Raw genomic sequence first — 22,355 nt, forward strand, 5'->3', positions numbered from 1 at the left:
AATCTATATGCAACCGCATATGTCAAATTCATAAATTGCCAGTTACATCTAGGAGATTTTCATATCGCTGTACAACATTAACGCAAGAGCAACCTGTATAATTTACTCCCATTCTCCCGTCTTCATCAGCTGAGCAAATACCCCTCCCTTCCTAACGAGTTCTTCAAATGACCCTTCCTCCTGTACTCTACCTTCTCCGAGGCAAATGATTCTATCGCAGCGTTTCATGGCCTCGACTGAATGGGTGATGAAGATTGTTGTACGGTCCTATATCCAGATATCAGCGGTCAGATTGATCGAGGAGGATTACGACGTAACACGAATGTACTTGCCTGTTTGATCTTGACAATCGTGTCCAATACAGCCCTAGCGTTGTCGGGATCCAATGCGCTGGTACATTCGTCTAAGATGAGGACCCTGCTTGTTCTACATAACGCCCTCGCAATTTGCAGCCTTTGAGCTTGCCCGCCGGAGATCAAACTGGCGTTTTCTCCGAGATTCGTTTCATAGCCCTGCGGTAGACTCTGAATGAAGTCGTGGATATTGGCAGCTTCGGCAGCTCTGTAGATCTCGGAAAGGGGCAAATTGGGTGATCCATAGGCAATGTTTTCGGCGATGGTGGCATCAAAGAGATTGGCCGACTGCGATACAACAGCAACATGATTCCGTAGCCATACAACATCCGCTTCCCTCAGGCTACGATCGCCCAAGCGAATGTCGCCACCATCTGGCACATATAGCCTTTGCAGAAGAGCTGCGATAGTCGATTTACCGGAGCCGGAAGGACCGACGACTGCAACGCACTCTCCGGGTTTGAACGTAAATGACACGTCTTTAAGAATGGGAACATCAGGCCTCGAGGGGTATGAGAAATTGACATGAGAGAACTCGACGTGACCATTGATGGGAAAGCGAAGTGAACCGATTGATTCGGTGGTGGATTCGCATAGCTGATATATGCGGTTAAAGTCCCGAGCAGCTGCTCGAGCTTTGGCCATGGTAGGGACTGGAAGCTGATCAGCAAACAAACACTCTTGACGATCACGAGATCTACTTACTAAAATCAAGCATACCACTGCCAAAAGTTAGGCTGAACAGTACAAGGTTATATACTTGTAACATCTGCTCGTAGTTCATGCGCCCTTGGAGCATAAAAGCTGAACCGGCAAAGTTCATGAGAGCTAGACGGCATAAGAAGATTTAGTTTTAGAACGAGTTGCTAAATCTGTAACGAGATCGGGCATCGTACTCACCTTGAGCAAACAAAGGCAATCCTCCTGCAATCGCTCCACCCATGGCCATAGCCCATGCCGAACGTGTACCGGTCTTCCTAGCATTACTAGCATCCTCCTCGAACCTTTTTTCAAAAGCACTGTCGAGCGCCATCGCTCGGATCCCCCTGACGTTGGCTACACTCTGAAAAGGGGAAATCAGTCAATTTCGTTGTGGAAACCATTGCAGTATATTGCTTACTTCATAGAACACTCTTCCCACCTCCTCTCTTGCAACTTTGCAAGCCAGCTCGACGTTACCAATGAACCATGAGTTAACCGCCATGAATCCGCCGAAAATTGGACCCAAGGCCAAGCCTATCAGAGTCAACCTCCATTCCACAGCCATTGCCCAAATCAAACCCAAACCGATCATGGTCACCACAGTCACCGCCCTACCGATTACTTGACTCATAATGGTTCTCGCGTCGTCGGCATCTTTGATGAGGATCTGGACCAGTCGAGAGGGCGAGTTGGATGAAAGATCAAAGAATGCCTTGTCTTGCGTGATGAGCTTATGCATGGCGACCCCGCGTACCATATGGGTCCATCTAGCAGAGAGTCCAACAAGGGCATATTCCTGAACACAGTTCGACAGCCCTTGTGCGGCACACAAGCCGAGGACTATGAGACCGTATTTGGTGAGAGAGGTGGTATCAGCACCACCTGCTCCAACGATAGTCATCAGCTTGGAAAGGAAGAATGACCAGATGGGAGTTGTCGCTCCGTGACCGATAGAACCTATACAGCCAAGCAGGAGAAGTGGCTTAGCTGGAAGTGTTGGGAAATAGAGTTTGATGAGAGAAGATAAGCCTGGAACCGGTGGCATAGTGGCTGAGCCTGTGGAGACCTCTTCAACAAGAACGCTGTCGGAAAGGTTGACATCGGAAGGCAGGCCTTTCAAGTCGTCTTCTAGATTCTCAGAGAGTGTTCTTTGCTGCCTTTGCCTAATTGCGCTTATCCTTGAGGATGAATTTTTTTCCATCCAGCCCGGATGAAGCATTCTTCCATCTTGTCCTCGGCTCTCCGCCATCATGGTCCTCAAGCTTAGCCTCGAATTTGAATCGACGACGACGCTTAACCTGCTCACGGGTCGACTCATCTGGCTAGACGGAGGGCGACTGATCGGAGCGGTTATACTCTGTCTGCTAGGGGCACGACTGCCCAGCTGCTCAGGAGTCCATGATAGACGCTTCTGAGCGGGTGTCAAGCTAGTACGAGACTGTCGGCGGTCGACTTGAGAAAGGCGCTGACTCCTGGAGTACTCGTCAAGGATATCGAGATAGACTGCACTATTTCTCTGCATCCCAAGAAATGAAGGAGTGTGAGATCTGACCCTGCTGTCGAGCACCTCTTCATAATCTTCCTCCATGTCGAGGAGTGTGTTGAGCGCATCATGCCACTCTGCGTCAGACGCGACCTCCTTGGCCGGCAAAGGATTGACGGCTTGTTCCGCCGCCATATGGGCAAACGTGCCGTTTGGTTTCTTCATGAGATCAAGACGAAATCCTTGCTCGGCGACGACGCCGTTTTTCATGACGTAGACAAAGTCGTCGGAAACGATCTGTGAAAGGTCGTGGGTGATGACGATGGTGGTCCGGTTATTGCGCCACGCCTTGAGATTTTGGAAGACAAGCACCCTAGAAGTGGCATCCAAAGCCGATGTCGCTTCATCTATAGTTTAACCATCAGCGCCCGGCCAAGAAGGCAGTGGCAAACGACCTACCAAGGATGAGGACGGTCGGGTTTCTGATTCTCGCCCGCGCAATCGCCAATCGCTGTCTCTGTCCTCCACTCAAACTCGACCCACCGGTTCCCAAGATGGTATCATAACCGTCGGGCAAGCTCACCACGAAATCATGAATCATCGCCATTTTACAAGCCTCTACAACTTGTTCACGGGTCACGTCCTCTGGTGCCCTTTTCACGCCTGTCTTGGGATCGGCACCAGCGCCAGCAAGCCCCATAGCGACATTGTCATGCACCGACATATCGAAAAGAATACAGCCTTGCTGTACAGCAGCGATATTTTCTCTTGTGAAATGACCGTTCAAGAAGGGGAAAGATTGGTTATCCATAGTAATCTCTCCTGACGTGGGGTCGTATAGTCGGAGGAGTAGCTGAGCAATGGTGGACTTGCCAGAGCCTGAACCGCCCACGATAAAGGTTGTTTCCCCAGGCGGAATGAAAAGGGAGATATCACAAAGTACAGGATTTTCCGGGCGAGATGGATAGGCAAATGAGATGTGGTTGAAATTGAACTCTCCATGGCATCGAGAAGGTCGAACCCCTTGGAGAGCAAGAGGGCGGGAAACACGCTTGGGGTTCAATGTATTAACCGCAGGAGAGAAGCTACTATCAATTGGAGAGTTTGTAGGGGAGAATGGGTTGCCAGATATGGGTCTGGAAGGGTTAGCTTGAATGACTGTCAATAGCGAAGCGATCGAGTTTTTGCCCTTGGTCATTATGGTGAGCTGGGGGACAACCTGCTGAAGGTACGTGGCGGCAAAGAGACAAGCCCAGAAGCATGTCATGACGGCTCCTGATGTGGCCTTGCCTTCCCGAATGATTTTGGCGCCATACCAGAATCCGAGCACAAACGTTCCGAGCAAGAAAAAGTCTGTCAAGCCTGCGGATACGCCCCACACCAATCCTTGTTTGATCAAATTACCTTTGCTCTTGCTCACCGAGTGCATGAACCTGTTTTCTTCGGCTGCTTGAGCGTTGTGTACTTTGACTGTAGAAATTGCAGCGGTGGCACGCTCGACGTTGGTGGAGGCCTCGGCAAGCACGCGTCGTTCGGTAGCCAACAGAGGCGCGCAAAGGATCTGGGTAACGACTTGGGTAAGGACGACAAGGGGAATGGTGGAGAGGGTAACGAAAGCCAAAGATGGCGATTCAATGATAGCAAGGATGAAGCACAGGACGAAAGTGAATGTGTTTTGAACCACTAATCCAAAGGCGTGGGAAGTGGCCATCCTAACATCATCGGTCTCCCTGCGGTGGTACGGTCAGGAATGCAAGATGAGTACCACAGTGATTACATACCTGTTGAACTTTGACATTAAGCCACCAGCGCCTACGGTGTCATTCTCCTTTCCCTCTCCTTGCTCTTCTTCTCTCATACCCATGCCCATATCATACCACTCCATAGGCTTACCCTGCACACCATGATAGACCTTGGCTCTTAATCTATCTGCCACTGTCTCGCCGTATCTCGTCCACATGACCCCTTTCAAGTAGTTGAAGAGCAAGGCAAGCACGCCGGCGACTGTCAGTTGTATAGACGTGCTGGCGACACCACTGCGGAGGGCAGCACGGTCGGCATCGGTAGCGAGCGAGGTATTCAGGGGATAGGCTGCAAAGATGGCGAAGGCGTTACCGATCACGATGGACATGTAGGGCTGGATGAGTGCCGAGAGAATGGAAAGCACAACCGCTGGGCAGAGAAGCAAGATATAGTCTCTGGTGGTGGTGAAGACAAAGAGCCGACGGAACCTGGGTTTAATAGGCTCAGAAACTGGCATGATGCGATGGGACGTGGCCGGGGATGTTGGAAGAGGGACGAGGCCGAGGTGCCGCTCAAACGTTGAAGCCGGGATGGGCGGCGCATCAGCTGGGTATAATGACCTTCTCCATTGTGACGGAGGCGTGATTTCGTCCAGCATTGGGCCAAAAGAGACTGGCTGGCCGCGTTTTTCGTCTAGGCCAGCGGGAGAAGGGTTGGCGAACTGGTAGCCTGGCGCTGTCTTTTGGCGGCTCCTTCCATAGCCGTAGCCCGACAGCCCGTCGCTTTCCTCCGCCATACTGGCCACAGGCGTAGCCACTGAATGCCGGTCGTGGAAAGGCGAGCCGTCGGACGTGGGCGGCAGCTGGCGTGGTGTGAGCGCGACGAGCTCGACTCTGTCCGGCGACGCAAAGCGGCTGCTGGTGGACATGGGGGCTCCGGCGTAGAGATGGGCCAACGGCTGGGGGGCTTGTATAGGTGCAGAAGAGGCGGGTGCAATTATGGACACTCCATCTCCCCCCCCCCCCCCCGGCTGGATCATCGTGTCTTTTTGTTTTTCGTCCCTCTTTGTCCTCCACCGAAAGAACAAAAGACGGCATTCAGGCACACCAAAAAGGCACAGCGACAGGCACACGGACATCCCCCCATCTCCGCAACTTCTCGGGTAGCCGGACCGACCACGTGACCAGTTCCCGGGCCGTAGGCGGCCCGACCGTGTGTTTTCGGCAAACCCACGTCCCCATACCAGGCCGCCCATTCGGTATTCGCTCTTTCCTCCACATTTAAATACCATACACCCGTCTCCCGTTTCTTCCATCCCCACTATTGCTCCACAAATAACCATGTCAGGCCTCAAGATCACAGAATTCTCCGTCCACGGTATGTCATGCACTGCCCTCTCATGACCACTGGCTAATCATTCGCATCAGATATCCGATTTCCCACCGTAAGCCTGACCTTTTTCTTTTTTTCAACCACCAAGCAGCAGCTCACCTCGTATCAAGAATGTCACTGGTGACGGTACGGATGCCATGTAAGCCATTTCAGTCCAGTCCATAAAGCCCATACTGACAGCACCGCAGGAACAAGGAGTGCGATTATTCCGCTGCCTACATCGTCGTCAAGACGAACTCTGACCTCAAGGGGCAAGGAATGACTTTTAGTATGTAAAAACATCCTATTGCCTGCATAGGAATATTTTCTGACTGTTCTGCAGCCATTGGTCGTGGAAACGAAATCGTCTGCTTTGCTATCGAACAAATAGCTAACCGTATCGTCGGTTTGGACCTTGCCCCCATCTTTGCCGACATGGGCAAGTTCTGGGACTTTTGTAAGCCATCGTTTTCCAACAGGAAAATAGAAACCAGTCGGCTAACATCTTTTAAAGTGGTGGCCGACCCTCAGCACCGTTGGCTCGGCCCTGAAAAGGGTGTCATCCATATTGCTACCGCCGCTATTTCCAATGCCATCTGGGATATGTACGCCAAGCACGCCGGCAAGCCCTTGTGGAAGCTCATTGTCGACTTTACTCCTGAAGAGTATGTCCTGCTGTACTTTTCACCTTGGATAAAATAAGCTAACCGTCAGACAGATTCGTAAAGGCCACCTCTTTCCGATACATCACCGACGCCCTCTCCCCGGCCGAAGCCCTTGAGATCCTCAAGTCCAAGGAGTCTGGAAAGGCTGCCAGGGAAGCCGACGTCAAAAAGAGGGGATACCCTGCCTACACCACCTCTGTCGGATGGCTCGGGTACTCTGACGAAAAGGTCAGGCGATTGACAAAGGAAAGCCTTGCCCAAGGCTTCAACCATTTCAAGGTCAGTGTCGACTTGAGAGAGACGGATACGATCGCCCATTTTAACATCTCTTAAACCTCTTTAGCTCAAAGTCGGCGCCGACCCCGAAGACGATCTTCGAAGGGGACGACTCATCAGGTCCATCATCGATGATCCCGCCAACATGCCTAAAGATAGAAAACCTATCGACCCTGCCTCCATCGCCAACAAGAACGCCGGCCCCACAGGCTGTGTACTGATGGTGGACGCCAACCGTGAGTCACTATAAACCGGAAACCTGCCGCAGAGCTAACTAATCCCTTTATCAGAGGTCTGGGATGTCCCTCAGGCCGTTGAGTACATGAAGAAGCTTGAACCCTTGAAGCCTTGGTTCATTGAAGAGCCTACTGCCCCCGATGATGCAGTCGGTCACGCCGCCATTCGAAAGGCCCTTAAACCCATCAATATCGGCGTCGCCACAGGTGAACACGCTCATAACCGAGTGAGTTAAAAAACTTTTGAACCCACCCTCGTAACAATCCACTAAAACCGACATATGACAGATGGTCTTCAAGCAACTGTTGCAGCTTGACGCTATTGACGTTTGTCAAATCGACTCTTGTCGACTGGGCGGTGTCAATGAGATTCTCTCTGTTTTGCTCATGTCTGCCAAATTCGGGGTACCAGTCTGCCCTCACGCCGGTGGTGTAGGATTGTGCGAGTATGTGGTGAGTATATTCAGCTTCTATAAAGCGACAAAAAAAGAAACTGATCAAAGAGTAACTCTCCAGATCCACTTGTCTCTCATTGACTACATTTGCGTCTCTGGTGATATGGAGCGTAACGTCTTGGAATTTGTAGAGTAAGTGGCCCATTCTACTCCTTGATACAATTGCCCTTCGCTTACCCCCTTTCACATAGCCATCTGCATGAGCACTTCCTCTACCCCGTGTCCATCAACTCTGAAGGTCGATACAATGTACCTACCGATGCCAAGGGCGGATACTCTATCGAGATGTTTGAAAAGTCAATGGAGGACTACGCCTTCCCTGGAGGTGCTTACTGGGCCGCGGTGGCAAGGGGAGAGAACCCTGCCGTTTCACATTAATCATATCTGGTTAGAGTATTATCATTGTACGATAATGTAGATCTGTACGCATGAACCGAGTGCGAAAATAAAATATATCAATCCATGAGGGTATCAACTGTACAACGTTGCATGGGGCACCTTGTCATTAGTTACCGAAACGTAAATCAGGCCTGATCAAGCTGGCCAGAGAAAATCAGCTCGATGGCTGCTTCAACGTTGCCGCCAGTAGTTCTAAGGGCTCGGATATTCTTTTGGGCATCCCATAGACCCTACAGTTGCAACATCAGAGTCATGATCAAATTACGGCCTACGAAAATGACTCACCATAGCATTCAGCTGTCCCAGCTGGGTAGCATAGATTTCCTCTGGAGGCCTTTCGTCTCTAGCTGGCGGGGCTCCCCAGGGAGAACCTAAGCCGCCAAAGAGTGCAGGGTTTATCCCGCCGAATGGATTGGGGTTCGTTCCCGCATTCGTGCCTGCACCGGGCATCCCGCCCCCAAGACCTAACAGCGCAGCAAGTCCAGGAGGAAATTGACCGGCATTAGGTTGGGATGGATTGGAAGGAGCGTTTGTTGCTTGATCGGCAGCGGCATTACCTCCACCAGCAGTAGGATTGGCGTTGCCAGCATTAGGGGCGAAAAGGTTGGGGAATGGATCCGTGGGGCCGGCATTGTTTTGTGCGCTATTCGCATTGGCCCCAGCAGCTGCGGGAGCAAATGGGTTGAATCCGCCTAGACCTCCCAGTCCGCCCCCCTGGCCCATGCTCGACTGCATTTGCATCATCTAATCGCAATCAGTTTAAGTGCCACAGGACAAGGAAAACATACCGTTCGAAGGGTCTCGGGGTTGGACATCATCTGCCGGAAGAAAGGAGAGGCCATCATTTGCCGGATCTGGGGACCCATGGAGGCCAGTTGTGGGTTGGAAGCAATGATCTAAGACACAAGCCATCAGTGTTTGCTAAACTCAAATGGTTCACGCATGAACGCACCTGATCTACAACTTCTGGTCTGGACATCAAATCGGACATGCTTCTGAGAAATTCGGGACTTTGCATCATGTTAGACATCTAACAAACCCTTGTCAGCAGGTTCCAGATGCCTGTTATCTTGCTGAGCACTTACAGCGTTGGGATCATTCAAGTTCTCGAGCCCTTGAACTCCTGTAAAAGGATTGAACCCCGCTAGCCCCTGGTGTAATTGATGGTGGTTAGGTTTGAGCTAAAAGGACGGTCGATCTAACGTACATGATGAATATTCTCAACATTGTCGATAGGGTTACTGCCCACATTCAAACCTGTGCCCATCTGAGGTAGTCTGGGGGGTTGGCTTGCCTGACCGGCGGGGGTTGAACTTGAGGGCTTTGCAGCACCCTTCACCATGTGGATTGTGTGGCCATTTTGAATCTTGTAGCTGGAAATGGTTTCTTCGTCTTTCAAGACCTTGCCTACATGAATTCAAGCCCATAAGTCAGCCCGAATTAGCAAACGCACATGAGCTGAAGAGAGCTTCACCAGAATATATCAGACGCTGGCGATCCTTCTCCACGTCACATTTGGAGGCAATAAGTTGTTTCAGCTCAGCGACGTTCTTGTCTGGAGAGACCGAGATGGTGAGCTTCAGTTCCTGAGGGCCCTTGACAGTGCTGTTGTAGTTGACTGGTGGTCAGCATGATGTCATGAGGCGAATGGGTGGGTGGGGACGTACATGGTGATGTCTGAGGCGGAGGAGGAGGGTTGCTCTGCGGCCATGGTTGTTACGAGAGAAGTGCTGAAGAGAGCAGAGATGAAATATCTATCAGAGTGTCAGAATAGCTGCAGGAATCGCACAGAAACGGGCCGAATAACGAGTCCGCCACTGTAGGCAACATGCAGCATTTGAGTATCGCGAGCCCCAGCGAGTAACCTGTGGCAATGCGGCGTTGTCCGAACGGCGACACCCGCCATCCCTTCGCTGGCGCATAATTATTTATAAATCAGTCGTAGTAGACGCGAACGACCTTCGTTCCCCGACTTCTGATCAGGATACCCGCTCAGCGCTCCAGGACTTGTCACTGAAAGCTGGCCCATTGCCTCTCAGGGCTGGCCCGCAGGCATGCAGCAGATACTGCCAGTTCCTTTCCACTTTCTCCCCTGACTGTCTTCCCTGTACCTCCTTTCACCTCCCTGCCGTAAGCAAACGGTGAAACACTTACCACCCGAGACGCTTAAGTCATTATCATCATGGACTCCTAGAGACCTGCAGCAAAAGTTTGTGTCAATCTCGCTAGCGACGTCGTATAACGGCAAAAAAGTCATGTTCATAGGCTACAGCACCCATGCCGCCCTTTCCAGCCTACCATCGACCGCTCAGCCTCCCCTACAGTCGCCAGCAAGACCTTCCCGCTTTGCTGCTTCGAGCTGACCCAAGTTCCTCAGTAGAGTCTTCCCCCAGCACAACAGGAGACAGTATCTCAGCGTCAGACCTAATCCTAGAAGCAGAAGAGCACTGGAATGTTTCTGCTAAATCAATTCTAGCAGCATGGGGTTTAACAGCAGCCGGCGCGGTCAGTCAGCAACATGTAACCCATTGAATCTGTGGCCGACTGACCCATTTCTAGGTCATCATAGTTCTCCTCTACTCGTTAGCACGACCTCGATGGAAGCTCATTTACCTTCCACGACTCAAGATTCGCAAACCTTCGCGCACACCAAAAGAAAAGATTGAAGAAAAACAAATGCTAGCAGAAATGGACGAACACGAACGGAAGAAATATCTGGAACAGAAGGAAAGCAATAAGCCTACTTACTATCCAGAAGGAAAGAACAATCCGGGACAATGGATAGCCCGAGCACCCAAAGTAACCCATTTTACTTCCATGAAGTCCTGAGAGTAATGGCTGAACTGTGCGCTTAGTCGGAGAACGGGTTTTTCGGATGGCTGATACCCACTTTGAGAGAAATATCCATCGAGTGCAAGTCGGCCATGCCTAAATTTCTTCGCTCAATGTGGGCTGGTCGAAGTAAAAATATGGATGAAAAGGCCACGGGAAATCCCGGTTTAAGTGTGTTTGAACATGACTTGAAGTAGGTTTCATTTTAGTCTACACTCAATCAGAATTACGAGAAAAAAAGCTGATGCTCTTCGGCTAGACTGCTACACATGCTCGGTAAGCTTACGTTCTTTTACATGGATTTACAAAGCTAACATCATACCAGGGTTGGACGCAATGGTTTATCTTCTTTTTCTCCGACTTTTGAAATACCTCTTCTCCGCAATGTCCGTTCTGGCAGGTCTTTTGGCCATCACAAACTACTACCTCAACACGCAAACCACATACGGCAGCACGAGTACGATCTCTTCTTCTGGGGGCGAGGATGATATAACAAAACGAGACAGTCCAAGTTCATCAAGCTCAGAAACTTCGAACAACACCTCCATAATAGATAACCCCCAGCTATTAACTGCTGCCAATGTCACCAGCAATGGTCTTTTGGTCCACATCTCGTTCGAATGGATCGTGACAATGATGATCATAGTCTTTGGTTAGTTACATATTTCAACGTGAAAATCTTCGTGATTGACTAACGCGAAACAATCTGAAGTCCTCAAGACATCTGCTCATCACTTGAAAATTGTGCAAGAATGGACTCATTTGTAAGCTCTTGATACCCATTCATGATTTTGGGTCCTAACGGCAATCCAGGAATTATAATGAAGTCGCTTTCAAAACGTTGATGATCACCAATCTATCGCTTCGCCAGAACAAAGCAAAATCAATTGTGACTGTTGCAGATGCCAAACGTGAGATAAAATCTCTTGTTCTCGGTGCAGAAAGGGGCAAAATCGATGCCAGGGTTTGGTTCGCCATACATAACATGAATCCTTTGCATGAGAAGATGGAAACATTCAAGAAGAAGCATTTCAACTTGGCGATTAAAGCCGTTGCCATGGAAACTTTCCATGGAAGAGGTGCGGGAGTTCTTTACGATAGCTGTACAGGAAGAATGTGTGGGCGATCCAAAGTAAATCTTTCAATTATCGGATGGAAAGTTGTTACTGATGGGCCTTGAGCCAAACAGTCTGCTTCGAGTAGAGTGTAGGTAAAGTCCATTTACAAAAGAGGGCTAATTGTGTCTGACATGCCCAGGGTTGAAGCGTTCAAGGAGAAACTCGAAATTGAAGAGCTTCAAGATCGTATCCGCCAAGGACAAGTTGATGTTCGTCACACGGATCTTTCCGGCACAATCACATCAGCCTTTGTCACTGTTCCCAGTGCCAAACAAGCTCGTGAAATCTTGAAAAATGTGAAAGACGACATGAAGCGGGCAGGTTACCATATTCAACGAGTGTGTCGGATTTCGCTTGCCTTCTAAAAAAGCTCGCTGATAGACATATATTTAGGCACCACGTTCTCACAACGTTGTAAGTGACTTGTAACTTCATATCACGTGGGACCGACCTTGATGAACGATGTCTGTGCAGCTCTGGAAGAACCTTGAAAAGGATGTCAAGTCACGCCATTCACATGCAATCATAGGCAAATTTGCTCTCGTAATTATTTGTTTCGTGAACACTATTCCGCTCATGATTGTAACTGTCTTAGCCAATCTGGGTACAGTAAGTCTTAGTTTTCTTACGGCAAATCCCAAGTAGATTACTTGAGAAGTATTAATACGTGAAATCCGGAAGGCCATAGATCGCTGGCCAACTCTGGCAAAGCTCGAAGACTCCTCTGAGATCTGGAAAGCCATCTTCACCGTCCTTGCAGGAGTTCTTCCAGCCACTATTTCGGCCATGTTCTCCTATATCCTTCCATATATCATGCGACGGCTTTCTCGTTGGTCAGGCGCTCTTACTCGGGGTCAATTGGATAAGGCCGTCATCAGACAGCTCTTCATCTTTCAACTAGTATCCAATTTCATTGTGTTTTCTTTGCTTGGCGTCGTGTATGAAACATATCTAACCATCTCGGAAGACATTGGGAAAGAAAGCTGGTCCACTATCTATGCAGGTCTGGGTGATGTCCCAGCCAAAGTCACTCAAGCATATATCTCTGAAAGCCTGTACTGGCTGTCATGGTACCCGTCAGTCATATTTCCTGACTACGAGGAGTATCATGCTCATGCGTATTTTAAGGATTCGCTCAGTAGTGGCGTGCTTACAGCTCCTCCAAATACCAAGACTCATTTTAAAGACGCCTCAGTTACTGATGATCAAAACACCTCATGACCTGGCGGAAGTGGCGCAGCCAGAAAATTTTGAGGTAAGTGCAGAGATATGTGTCTCCTATACAAACTTATTCTTGCTCTTAAGTACGCGATCGAGTATTCACACGTGGTGAGTTCTATTTTATAATGCATGAGGCTCTATTGATCCAGATTGAGCTAGCTCTTTGCTATGGTAGTAGGGTAAGCGAAGACATGATAGGCTGTTAAGTTCTTGCTCACCACTTTCTAGTCTGATGTACGCTCCACTGGCCCCAATCATTGTTATATGCGCGGCCATTTACTTTTGGGCACTATACATCATTGTGAGTCGTGGTCATATCGAGAAATTGAAAATGTCATCTGATGCTGCGATGAACTGACTTCTTCACCTCGGTAGCACAACAATCAGCTTAAATTTGTATTTGACTCCAAGGAAACAGATGGAAAGTGCTGGAAGATCTTGATAAATCGCGTCCTTATCGCGACCGTCTTCATGCAGCTGTTCATGGTGTTAAGTGAGTTTTCCTATAGTGCTGATGTACTATGACTCCAGTTAATTCCTTCACTGATAAATAAATCTTCAGCCTGCACTCTTAAGACGCAGTCGGCGGCGATGGCAGTTGGTGCTGGACTTCCGGTTGGCATTATTTTCCTTTTTAAAATGTATCTTCGGCGTCATTACCATCCGGATGGCGAGGTTTTCTCGCAGTATATCGACAAGTATGAAGACGATGATACCAGACATGGGGAATGGGCCCCTGAGTATGAGCATGAGTTACTGAGAGAAGATTGGATGCCAAAAATCAAGACGGTAAAGAATGCCAAGCTCATGAGTGTCGCTATGCGTGAATTCCCCAAGTTGAAAGAGCTATTAAGGGTTGGCAGGAAAGCGGACGGTGAAAAATATAGAGGCTTGATGGACAAAAAACGGCGTAAAAGGGTGCGAGAGAAGGGATGAATGGTACATACTGATATAGTATAGGCTGATGATGAATCCTAATGTTTTTCGTATAGCGGACGGACAAATAGAAGGCGGAATAAGTGGAGGGGAGGGATCGGCTTAAGGCGGCGAATTGTCCGAGGCGTCATTGGCGGCGTCCGTCAAGTCTCCGTGGGATCTTTTACTCTCCGCTTCTTTCGACTGCCAGTGGCCTTCGTCATTTCTTCACGTTTATAGCACTCTTCCTTTTCCCTTCTCGACTTCTTTTATTTCCATCGCCCATCGTATCCCAGCATATTTCAGCATACACCATGATCAGGACGTCCTCCCGCGCCATCGCTTCCTCTTCCACTGCCGCCCTTAGACGATCAAGTCTTCGGTCCATCTCTCTTGCCAGGAACGTCTCCAAAACTCAGATGTACGTCTTTACACATCGCTGTTATCGTCTTTTGAAGTAGACGCCAAGGATTGGTCAAAACAGAAAAAGGACCTAGCTAATATAAAATCTTTCCTAGCTCTCGCACTGCTCTTCAACCTCGGGCCAACATTGTTTTCCGTTCCAGTTTCCACTCTTCATCTCTCCTCCTCGGTACGTTCCTCATCGCAAGTGTCTTCTTTGACTAAATCCCAACTTCAGCGGAGACCGTCAAGGTTCCACAGATGGTCAGCGACTTATCAACCGTGCGAGAACTGTGACTGACACGTGATATTTATTAGGCTGAGTCCATCACGGAAGGCACTCTGAAACAATGGAGCAAGCAAGTCGGTGATTTTGTCAAACAAGACGAGGAGATTGCTACCATTGAGACCGACAAGGTGGGTTTTACATGTGCCTTTCCATGTACAAGCATTTTACAACAAAGCTGACCTTTGTCATCTTCTTCAGATTGATGTCTCAGTCAACGCTCCTGTTTCCGGTACTATCACTGAACTCCTTGCCGAGGAGGAATCTACTGTCACTGTTGGCCAAGATCTTCTGAAGATTGAACCGGGAGAGGGTGGCGCTCAGTCCTCAGAGTCCAAGCCTCAAGCCAAGTCTGAGCCTAAGAATGCTGAAGAAGGCAACAAGGACGAAGCGGCCCCTGCCGCTGGCAAGGAGAAGGGAGCCGGTGAGGAGGCACTCGCCAAGCATGAGGAAAAGGCGCCCAAGTTGGACAAGGCTGAGGCTGAAAAGCCTGCTCCAAAGAAACAGGAGAAGCCTTCCCCTAAGCAGGAGCCTCAACCTGAGAAGGCTGTTGGAAGCAGGAATGAAACCAGGGTCAGTTTTGCTTGTTCAAGAAAAGGCCTACAACTGACCTGTTTCGTCTCATCCATAGGTCAAGATGTCCCGAATGCGACAAACTATTGCCCAACGTCTCAAGGCGTCCCAAAATGCGGCCGCTTCCCTTACTACCTTCAACGAAATTGACATGTCTTCCCTTATGGAATTCCGAAAACTTTACAAGGATGGCGTCCTGAAGAACGAGGGTGTCAAGCTTGGTTTCATGTCTGCTTTTGCCAAGGCCTCTTGTCTTGCCCTTAAGGAAATTCCCGCCGCCAATGCTAGCATTGAAGGCGACTCCATCGTTTACAGGGACTATGTTGACTTGTCTGTCGCCGTTGCCACTCCTAAGGGTCTGGTGACTCCCATTGTCAGGAACGCGGAAAGCATGGGTCTCGTCGAGATTGAAAAGGCGATTGCTGATTTGGGTAAGAAGGTATGTCTAGTGGGACGGAGTCGCACAAATAAACGCTGAGCTTTCATTTGTTTCTAGGCTCGAGACAACAAGCTTAGCATCGAGGACATGTCCGGCGGTACTTTCACCATCTCCAATGGTGGCGTCTTCGGTTCTCTTTACGGTACCCCCATGTAAGTCAACTTGGTGCTATCTAGTACTTGGCTGACTTCCTTTCTTCAGTATCAACTTGCCTCAAGCTGCCGTGCTTGGTATGCACACTATCAAGGAGAAACCTGTGGTGGTGAATGGCCAAATCGTTATCCGGCCTATCATGGTTGTTGCTCTTACATATGACCATCGATTACTCGACGGCCGGGAAGCCGTCACTTTCCTCGGTGAGCATTCTCGTATGGGATAGCTTCCGACGCGTGTGCTGATACCCCATGCCAGTTCGTATCAAGGAATACATTGAGGACTCCAGGAGGATGTTGCTTCCGTCCCCTATCTAAGCTTCAATGGTCGTCACAGGCGTAGTGCTAGGAGTCGCATAGTACAGGTTCACCAGTATTTCATCCATGCAGCAGTCATAGTCTATAAGACCTTGTGCAATGGCGCGGTGTCTGTGTTCTTTGCTTTGTGATTAGCGGTGAGGTGTATCATGTGCAGTTTGCAGAGGGCGTGAGACAAGCAATTTTTCTTGTTGTAATGGATGGTTCAATCTGCTACCAGTGGAGTAAATGAGGGAGAAGGGGCTTTGGGGACACGGTAAAAAGTAATGACGTCATCGATGTAGATGACCATCATCCAAAGCCCTGTCGTGTTTGGCGTGTTTGCTGCCAGTGTTCCTGACCCCTTTACGCTATATAATTATTGATTTTTGCATTAGGCAGTCATGTCCTCATAAATTACATCCACGCTCATTCAGCTTCCATCCCTGCAGTCATTATACCCAATTCGGTGAAATTTTACCCAGCAAACTGAAATCTGGTTCACAATTCCCTCGTAAACAGTCATCCAGCACATTCTAGTACAGCTTCCCTCCAGTCACTGCAATCCTATAGTATAGCCGAATCAAAACCGCATTGGTTCTGTATCTATCGAAAGGGCCGCCAACTTATACACGGAGTCGCCTTCTATTATCGAAATTGGGAAATCAGTCATTGTCATTGTAACATTTCGAGGAAGCCCTAACAAAGTTTGTTGAAGGCCGGCCACAATGTCGTGAGTCTTTCACTGTACAGGAGACGTCTCATAAGGAGGTATCTCATTAGTAACTGATTTACTAGGAGCACAGCTGCTGCTGCACAATCAGCTTCGACTTCGTCCTTCGTCACATCTCTCATCGTAAACTCTGCTTTAGCCGGGGGAGAATTGGCTGCATTTATTGGACTTAGGAGATGGCTCAAAGCGATGTGAGTTTTGTGCCATCAGCCTATGGATAGGCTGACCGGTCCATCATAGATATGAACCGAGGACGTATATCCCTCCGAAGGATGCCCAGGCTCCAGCCTTAGGGAAACATATATTCTATCCTCTTTGGCAAATCATTACCTGTGAGTTGATATATAACCTTCGTCGGCAATCCTTTAATGCGTGCTAACTCAAGGATAGCTGACCCCCAAGAAATTCTACACAAAAATGGCGTGGACCCATATGTGTTTGTTAGGTTCCTGATAATGATGGCCAAAGCTACCATCCCGATCTGGCTTTTATCTTGGATTGTCCTTCTTCCTGTAGACACAGCCAACTCTCACGTACTGGGAAAGTCAGGCTTGGATCGTTTTACCTTCGGAAATGTATCGCCAGACAAAACTTCAAGATACTGGTCTCACCTTGTCCTGGTCTATATCTTCGATTGTGAACAACGTTTCCTATCTCCATCATGCTCAAGCTGATTCTTTGCAGTTTGGATCATATGGCTACTATGGGGGGAAATGAAGCATTGGCTTGTAATCAGACAACGTCACCTAATAAATCCCAGTCATTCGAGGCTCGCCCAAGCGAACACGGTCCTTGTGACTGGCATTCCGAAGCACTTACTGTCTGAAGAGAAGCTCGCACAGTTGTTCTCCCACCTGCCAGGTGGAGTTAAGAGGATATGGCTGAACAGGTAAGGGAACACCGTTTTTCTTCGGGACTCGAAAGCAAAATTGATTTTGCCGTGACATTAGGAACCTGAAGGAGATGCCAAACATTCACGATCGCCGAAATTACGCTTTGCAAAAGCTTGAGTCTGCACAGGTCAGTCTCATAAAATATGCCTTGAAGTATAAAGTCTCCAGGGAAAAGAAGACGGAGAAATTGGAGAAGAAATCAAAGCCCATCCCCGAAACCCTCAGTGGCCCAGTTAATCCTCAAATGATCTCAGAGTGCCATAACAACACCACCCAAACGGCCGCAACTGTTGATGGCTCGGTCGATCTATCCAATATTGAAAGTGGTCATGGTGCTCAGCAAGTATTTACATCGCCCTCTGACCTCGGACTGGCTGATCAATTGGTCCCTCGATCCAAGAGACCAACTCTTCGCATTAAACCAAAATGGGCTCCATTTGGGCTCGGCTTTTTGGGAATCGGTCAGAAGGTGGATACAATCGAGTGGGCCCGCAAGGAGATTGCGTATTGCACGGCAGAATTAGCTAGGAGTCGAGAGCAACTGCAAAAGGATATTGAGAGTCCGGGCTCGGACCAAGACAAGTATCCTCCTTTGAATTCAGCGTTTATCCATTTCAATCAGCAGATCGCAGCACATATGGCAGTTCAGTGTTTAGCCCACAATCAACCGCAAGTCATATCTCTGTGTTCTGTCAAGGAATAGCTAATGACACTGTTTTTGCAGATATGCGATGAACAACAGGTACATAGAGCAATCTCCTGCCAATGTTATCTGGCGCAATCTCTCTCTTAATCAATACGAGAGAAATGTCAGGCAGGCTATATCCTGGGCCGCTACGTTTGGGCTGATCCTTCTATGGGCCACCCCCGGTAAGTTCCGACAGAAGTCTTGCGGGCAATGTATCATTGATTAAGCCACAAACAGTTGCATTCATTGGTGCTCTATCCAATGTTACGACCCTCACGGAAAAGTATCACTGGTTGGCATGGATCAATGGTACCAGCTTTGGGAAAAAGGTGCTTCAAGGTGTAATTAGTGGTATCTTGCCACCTGTACTGTTGGCGCTCTTGATGGAATTGGTGCCATTCATCCTGCGTCGTAAGTTTGTATATGTTGATGCCGTTAACATTCTTTCGTTGACAATATGACGCTTTCCATCTGTAGAGCTCGCGGCATTTGAGGGTTTTCCAAGCAGGACCGAAGTCGAGATAAACCTTATGACTCGATACTTCTTGTTTCTTGTTATTGTACGTTTGCTGCACATTACTTGGTTGTAATTCTAACAATTGTTTATAGCACACCTTTTTCATTGTAACTCTTGCTTCGGGGTTGATCAGTTCAATCCAACAGTTTGCAGATAATCCAGGATCAGCGGCAACAACCCTTGCTACACAGATGCCTACAGCTTCGACATTCTTCATCACCCTCATTCTTACCCAGTTTACGGGGACGATGGGTAGTTTACTCCGTGTTGTAAATTTGCTCTTGTATTATGTCAGGATCATTCTCCTTGGTGGATCTCCGTAAGGTACTTCGCTCCTTAAGTTGCTTTCACTGACCATCACATTAGGCGTTCTGTATTTACATCAAGATACAGATTAAACCGGCCGCAATTTGGGGAAACATTTCCTAAAATCACTGTATATGTAGTCATCAGTGAGCGATATTGTCTCATGTTCGAAAGCAGAACTCGTATAACTGATATTTTTGGATGCAGTGATCGCCTATTGTGTCATCTCTCCAATCATCAATGGGTTTAGTGCAGCATTCTTCGTGTTTGCAACCTTGGTCTACAAATACCTGTATATATGGGTCATTGATCAACCACCCTCACAAGATACTGGCGGGATGTTCTTCCCAAAAGCTATAACTCATGTTTTTGTGGGCTTGTATGTCCAAGAGGTTTGCATGGCCGCCATGTTTTTCCTAGTTAGGAATGATCAGGGCAAAGCAACATGTGTAGCACAAGGAGCTTTGATGGTTGTGTTGATTGTGATTACGGTAAGTGTTATTGTTTCTGGCTTATCGTCACAAAAAGACCTTACAGTATGCTTCAGATTGCTATCCAGTATACAGTCATCGTCTCTTACAGCCCCCTCAAATCATCTCTCCCTCTTTCTTTGGCTCGATACAGCTTCGGCATGCCCGATAACAAACTAGATGAGAAATCCGCCTCTGAATCAGCCCACATAGAAGAGCAGACCTCTTTGCAGCTGAGCACATCAAGGGAACCTCTTGTTTCAAGAATCTTGCACCATCGTCGCGTGAAAGAAGGTCTTTTAAAAGGCCATAAAGGGTTTAGTAATAGCCGTGGAAAACTCTCAAGCCAGGGAACCGAAAGACCTTCAGAGGAAACCACACTTGCTGAGCGCGATTTCGCAGCGGAGCCAGGTGGAAATGATATAGAGCTGGGAGTTCAAACAACTTCTAGAGACCATCAAACTGAGGTATCACAGCCCACTCCGTGTGCGGCCACTATTCCTGGCCCTCCTGTTTCAAGAATACCGTCAGCAGCGGTGTCTACTACCCCATCATCTGGAAGTGAAGAGCAGTATTTTGCTGTACCAGGCGGGCCAGGCGTGTTGATGAGGAAGCTTGATGATGGCAATGACCCCAATGCGTTCTTCCACCCAGCAACTAAGGAGCCACAGCGAATTGTATGGCTTCCACAAGATGAGTTGGGCCTATGTGAGGCAGAGCTCCAAGTGAATGAGGGAGATGGCATACACTCCAGCTGTAGAGGGGCATGGCTTGACATCAAAGTAAGTTCTGCTGGCCACTTATGTTTTCCCATTTCTAATATCCTGCGCAGGGGAAAGTGCATATATCTGGCCCACCTCCTGATGATATTTAACGACATTTGATGACAGTCAGTATTTGTACCATTATTACTTAAAACATGCATGTTTATCAAGTAGTTATATGCGCTTCTCTTCAAGGTATGGATGTTATCCACTCGAAGAACTACTCCTTATATTTTCCAGCCCTACGAGCTGACTCATCTTTCCCACACTTTCCCTGCATTCTCTGCTCGGACCTCTCTTCCCAAACGCCTCTTTGCACGGTCCTAAAGGAGAGCGAATCCGACCGTATGATCAAGAAAAGAAATAATGCATGTGTATGGGATCTTGATATATATATTACAAGAGCTCTGAGCATACATCGTGCCGAAGAACAACAAGGAATATGGGCAATAATGCCGAAGAACAAAAGAGCATAGAAAAGGTACGAAGAACAAAGAGAAAGACAGGCATGCCGGGCTATCACCGAATAGGGACGCGTAGGGCAGATACCCTCCACTTCAACACTTCCTCTTCGTCTCTCCGTCCGCCCTCTCTCTCTTCAGTATCCCAAACCACTTCCCTGTCTTTCTCTCATCCTCTTTGTCTTCTTCCTATCCTCGTCCCTCAGTATCTCTACAAAAACGAACGTGGGGCTCTCGCACACCAAAAAATGTACTCATTGGAAGCGGCGCTTGAGCCAAGCGGCTAGCTTATCAAGCGGGTTTTTACGTTCCCTTTCGTCTTTCAACTGGTCTTAGAAAGGAAACAAGATATGGTAGGACAAGACAAGTAGGGAAGTTAGTGTTCTAATCTTATCTTTTTCCATAGTCTTCTTACAGCACCCTGCCTCGTCCGATCCAGGAAGTCAAGCTGAAGAGCGCTCGGTTAGTACCACGATGGGGGACAACGGTGAGGGCGTTACTACGAATTCCCTTAACAGCAAATCTCGCTCACAAAGAGACGCTAGTGTGGCCAACCCAATAAGCCCTCCGAGAACCCAAAAACATAAAAGGGAGAGGAAAGAGACCTATCATTATCTCCGCCAATGAATATTGTCGCCCCTACAATGGCGTCAAATTCCTCAATGCGCGACCTCCATCGCAATATAGGACACTTACCTCCTTCTGCAATTATGCACTTGGCCAAGAATGGCCTGTTAGGAGACGTCGATCTAGATGGATTGCGCAAAGATGTTTTTAAGACTGAGGATTGCAAAGATTGCATGGAAGCGAAAGGGACTTCCGAAGCTAAGTCCAATCCAAGTCCTCGGGGTGGCCCTGCTGGAGAGTCGGTCCACACTGATATAAACGGGCCCCTCCAGCACTCGGAAGCTGGAATGTGTTACTCCCTCGGTGTTGTTGTCGGCAACGAGCATATCTACACGCACGCTCGGCCTATTATCCATCGCTTTTGGTGGTCTCTGCTTAACCGCAATTCTGCCACTCACAAGATATTCGACATCCCATTGTATTGACGGAGTTCACTAGTCTAGTTCCTTAATTAGATAGATGACTACGTGGTCTATTTTCGGTCAGACTCTATACCATTATTAATATTCCTTTTTTGTAACTTTCTGGTCTTTCTCATCACTATCTAGTACACTGTTCTACGAGACTGTTTGTACGAAGGTGCTAAGTAAAGACCAGTTCGACAGGTTATGAGCCTTGCCTCCCGTCCCTGAATTACTTCATACCAGCACAAAAATTCGTCCAGTTCTCGAGCAGCAATACCATGTCTGAGCCCAAGGAAGAAACGGCCTCGGCCAAGATTTCTCCGCTTATGGGGGAAGACAACTATAGTGATTGGAGTTTCGATATCCAAGCCTACCTCCTTGGACTCCGTCTTATGTCCACTCTTCATGAAACTCCTGTTCTTCATATCCCTGTCACAGTTCCTACCGGTGACCCCAACCAATCTCCTCGAGTTCTCACTACTGATGAGCTCAATACCCTCAATGCCAAAATTCAAAACCAACACCGGGCCTACTCCATCGTTATTCGATATCTTTCTCCCCAAGTAAAGGCTGC

General features: G+C 48.5%; 6 protein-coding genes across 6 annotated transcripts; 4 read left to right on the forward strand and 2 right to left on the reverse strand.

Moving 5' to 3' along the window:
• Nucleotides 1-102: 102 nt before the first annotated feature.
• On the reverse strand, nt 103-5,572 carry CNBB4680 (hypothetical protein; the record flags this gene model as incomplete). The annotated part of the gene is made up of 7 exons (XM_772145.1): nt 103-267; nt 333-1,006; nt 1,059-1,181; nt 1,254-1,416; nt 1,474-2,945; nt 2,998-4,268; nt 4,320-5,572. 7 exons carry the CDS (start codon nt 5,570-5,572, stop codon nt 103-105), a joined length of 5,121 nt encoding a protein of 1,706 aa, XP_777238.1.
• Nucleotides 5,573-5,621: 49 nt separating this feature from the next.
• On the forward strand, nt 5,622-7,662 carry CNBB4690 (hypothetical protein; the record flags this gene model as incomplete). The annotated part of the gene is made up of 12 exons (XM_772146.1): nt 5,622-5,658; nt 5,709-5,725; nt 5,784-5,812; nt 5,862-5,941; nt 5,996-6,109; nt 6,167-6,317; nt 6,371-6,596; nt 6,661-6,829; nt 6,884-7,056; nt 7,118-7,282; nt 7,346-7,416; nt 7,476-7,662. The coding sequence occupies 12 exons, from the start codon at nt 5,622-5,624 to the stop codon at nt 7,660-7,662; spliced, it is 1,419 nt and encodes a 472-aa protein (XP_777239.1).
• Nucleotides 7,663-7,808: 146 nt separating this feature from the next.
• On the reverse strand, nt 7,809-9,394 carry CNBB4700 (hypothetical protein; the record flags this gene model as incomplete). The annotated part of the gene is made up of 8 exons (XM_772147.1): nt 7,809-7,913; nt 7,969-8,427; nt 8,472-8,579; nt 8,636-8,713; nt 8,769-8,834; nt 8,891-9,090; nt 9,158-9,288; nt 9,351-9,394. The coding sequence occupies 8 exons, from the start codon at nt 9,392-9,394 to the stop codon at nt 7,809-7,811; spliced, it is 1,191 nt and encodes a 396-aa protein (XP_777240.1).
• Nucleotides 9,395-10,163: 769 nt separating this feature from the next.
• On the forward strand, nt 10,164-13,790 carry CNBB4710 (hypothetical protein; the record flags this gene model as incomplete). The annotated part of the gene is made up of 18 exons (XM_772148.1): nt 10,164-10,188; nt 10,271-10,482; nt 10,539-10,708; nt 10,775-10,791; nt 10,841-11,167; nt 11,228-11,279; nt 11,329-11,647; nt 11,705-11,721; nt 11,773-11,971; nt 12,027-12,047; nt 12,108-12,242; nt 12,315-12,709; nt 12,762-12,888; nt 12,939-12,962; nt 13,014-13,033; nt 13,083-13,155; nt 13,230-13,347; nt 13,417-13,790. 18 exons carry the CDS (start codon nt 10,164-10,166, stop codon nt 13,788-13,790), a joined length of 2,625 nt encoding a protein of 874 aa, XP_777241.1.
• Nucleotides 13,791-14,083: 293 nt separating this feature from the next.
• On the forward strand, nt 14,084-15,939 carry CNBB4720 (hypothetical protein; the record flags this gene model as incomplete). Its single annotated transcript, XM_772149.1, has 9 exons — nt 14,084-14,190; nt 14,288-14,361; nt 14,410-14,435; nt 14,490-14,588; nt 14,659-15,030; nt 15,089-15,469; nt 15,527-15,621; nt 15,671-15,825; nt 15,881-15,939. 9 exons carry the CDS (start codon nt 14,084-14,086, stop codon nt 15,937-15,939), a joined length of 1,368 nt encoding a protein of 455 aa, XP_777242.1.
• Nucleotides 15,940-16,646: 707 nt separating this feature from the next.
• On the forward strand, nt 16,647-20,399 carry CNBB4730 (hypothetical protein; the record flags this gene model as incomplete). The annotated part of the gene is made up of 14 exons (XM_772150.1): nt 16,647-16,651; nt 16,717-16,842; nt 16,892-16,983; nt 17,042-17,287; nt 17,336-17,540; nt 17,602-18,213; nt 18,269-18,414; nt 18,470-18,643; nt 18,710-18,792; nt 18,842-19,068; nt 19,116-19,201; nt 19,263-19,546; nt 19,603-20,307; nt 20,358-20,399. The coding sequence occupies 14 exons, from the start codon at nt 16,647-16,649 to the stop codon at nt 20,397-20,399; spliced, it is 3,033 nt and encodes a 1,010-aa protein (XP_777243.1).
• Nucleotides 20,400-22,355: the final 1,956 nt, after the last annotated feature.

Source organism: Cryptococcus neoformans, chromosome 2, assembly GCF_000149385.1.
Source record: "Cryptococcus neoformans var. neoformans B-3501A chromosome 2, whole genome shotgun sequence".
In the NCBI taxonomy this organism is placed as follows: Eukaryota; Fungi; Basidiomycota; class Tremellomycetes; order Tremellales; family Cryptococcaceae; genus Cryptococcus; species Cryptococcus deneoformans.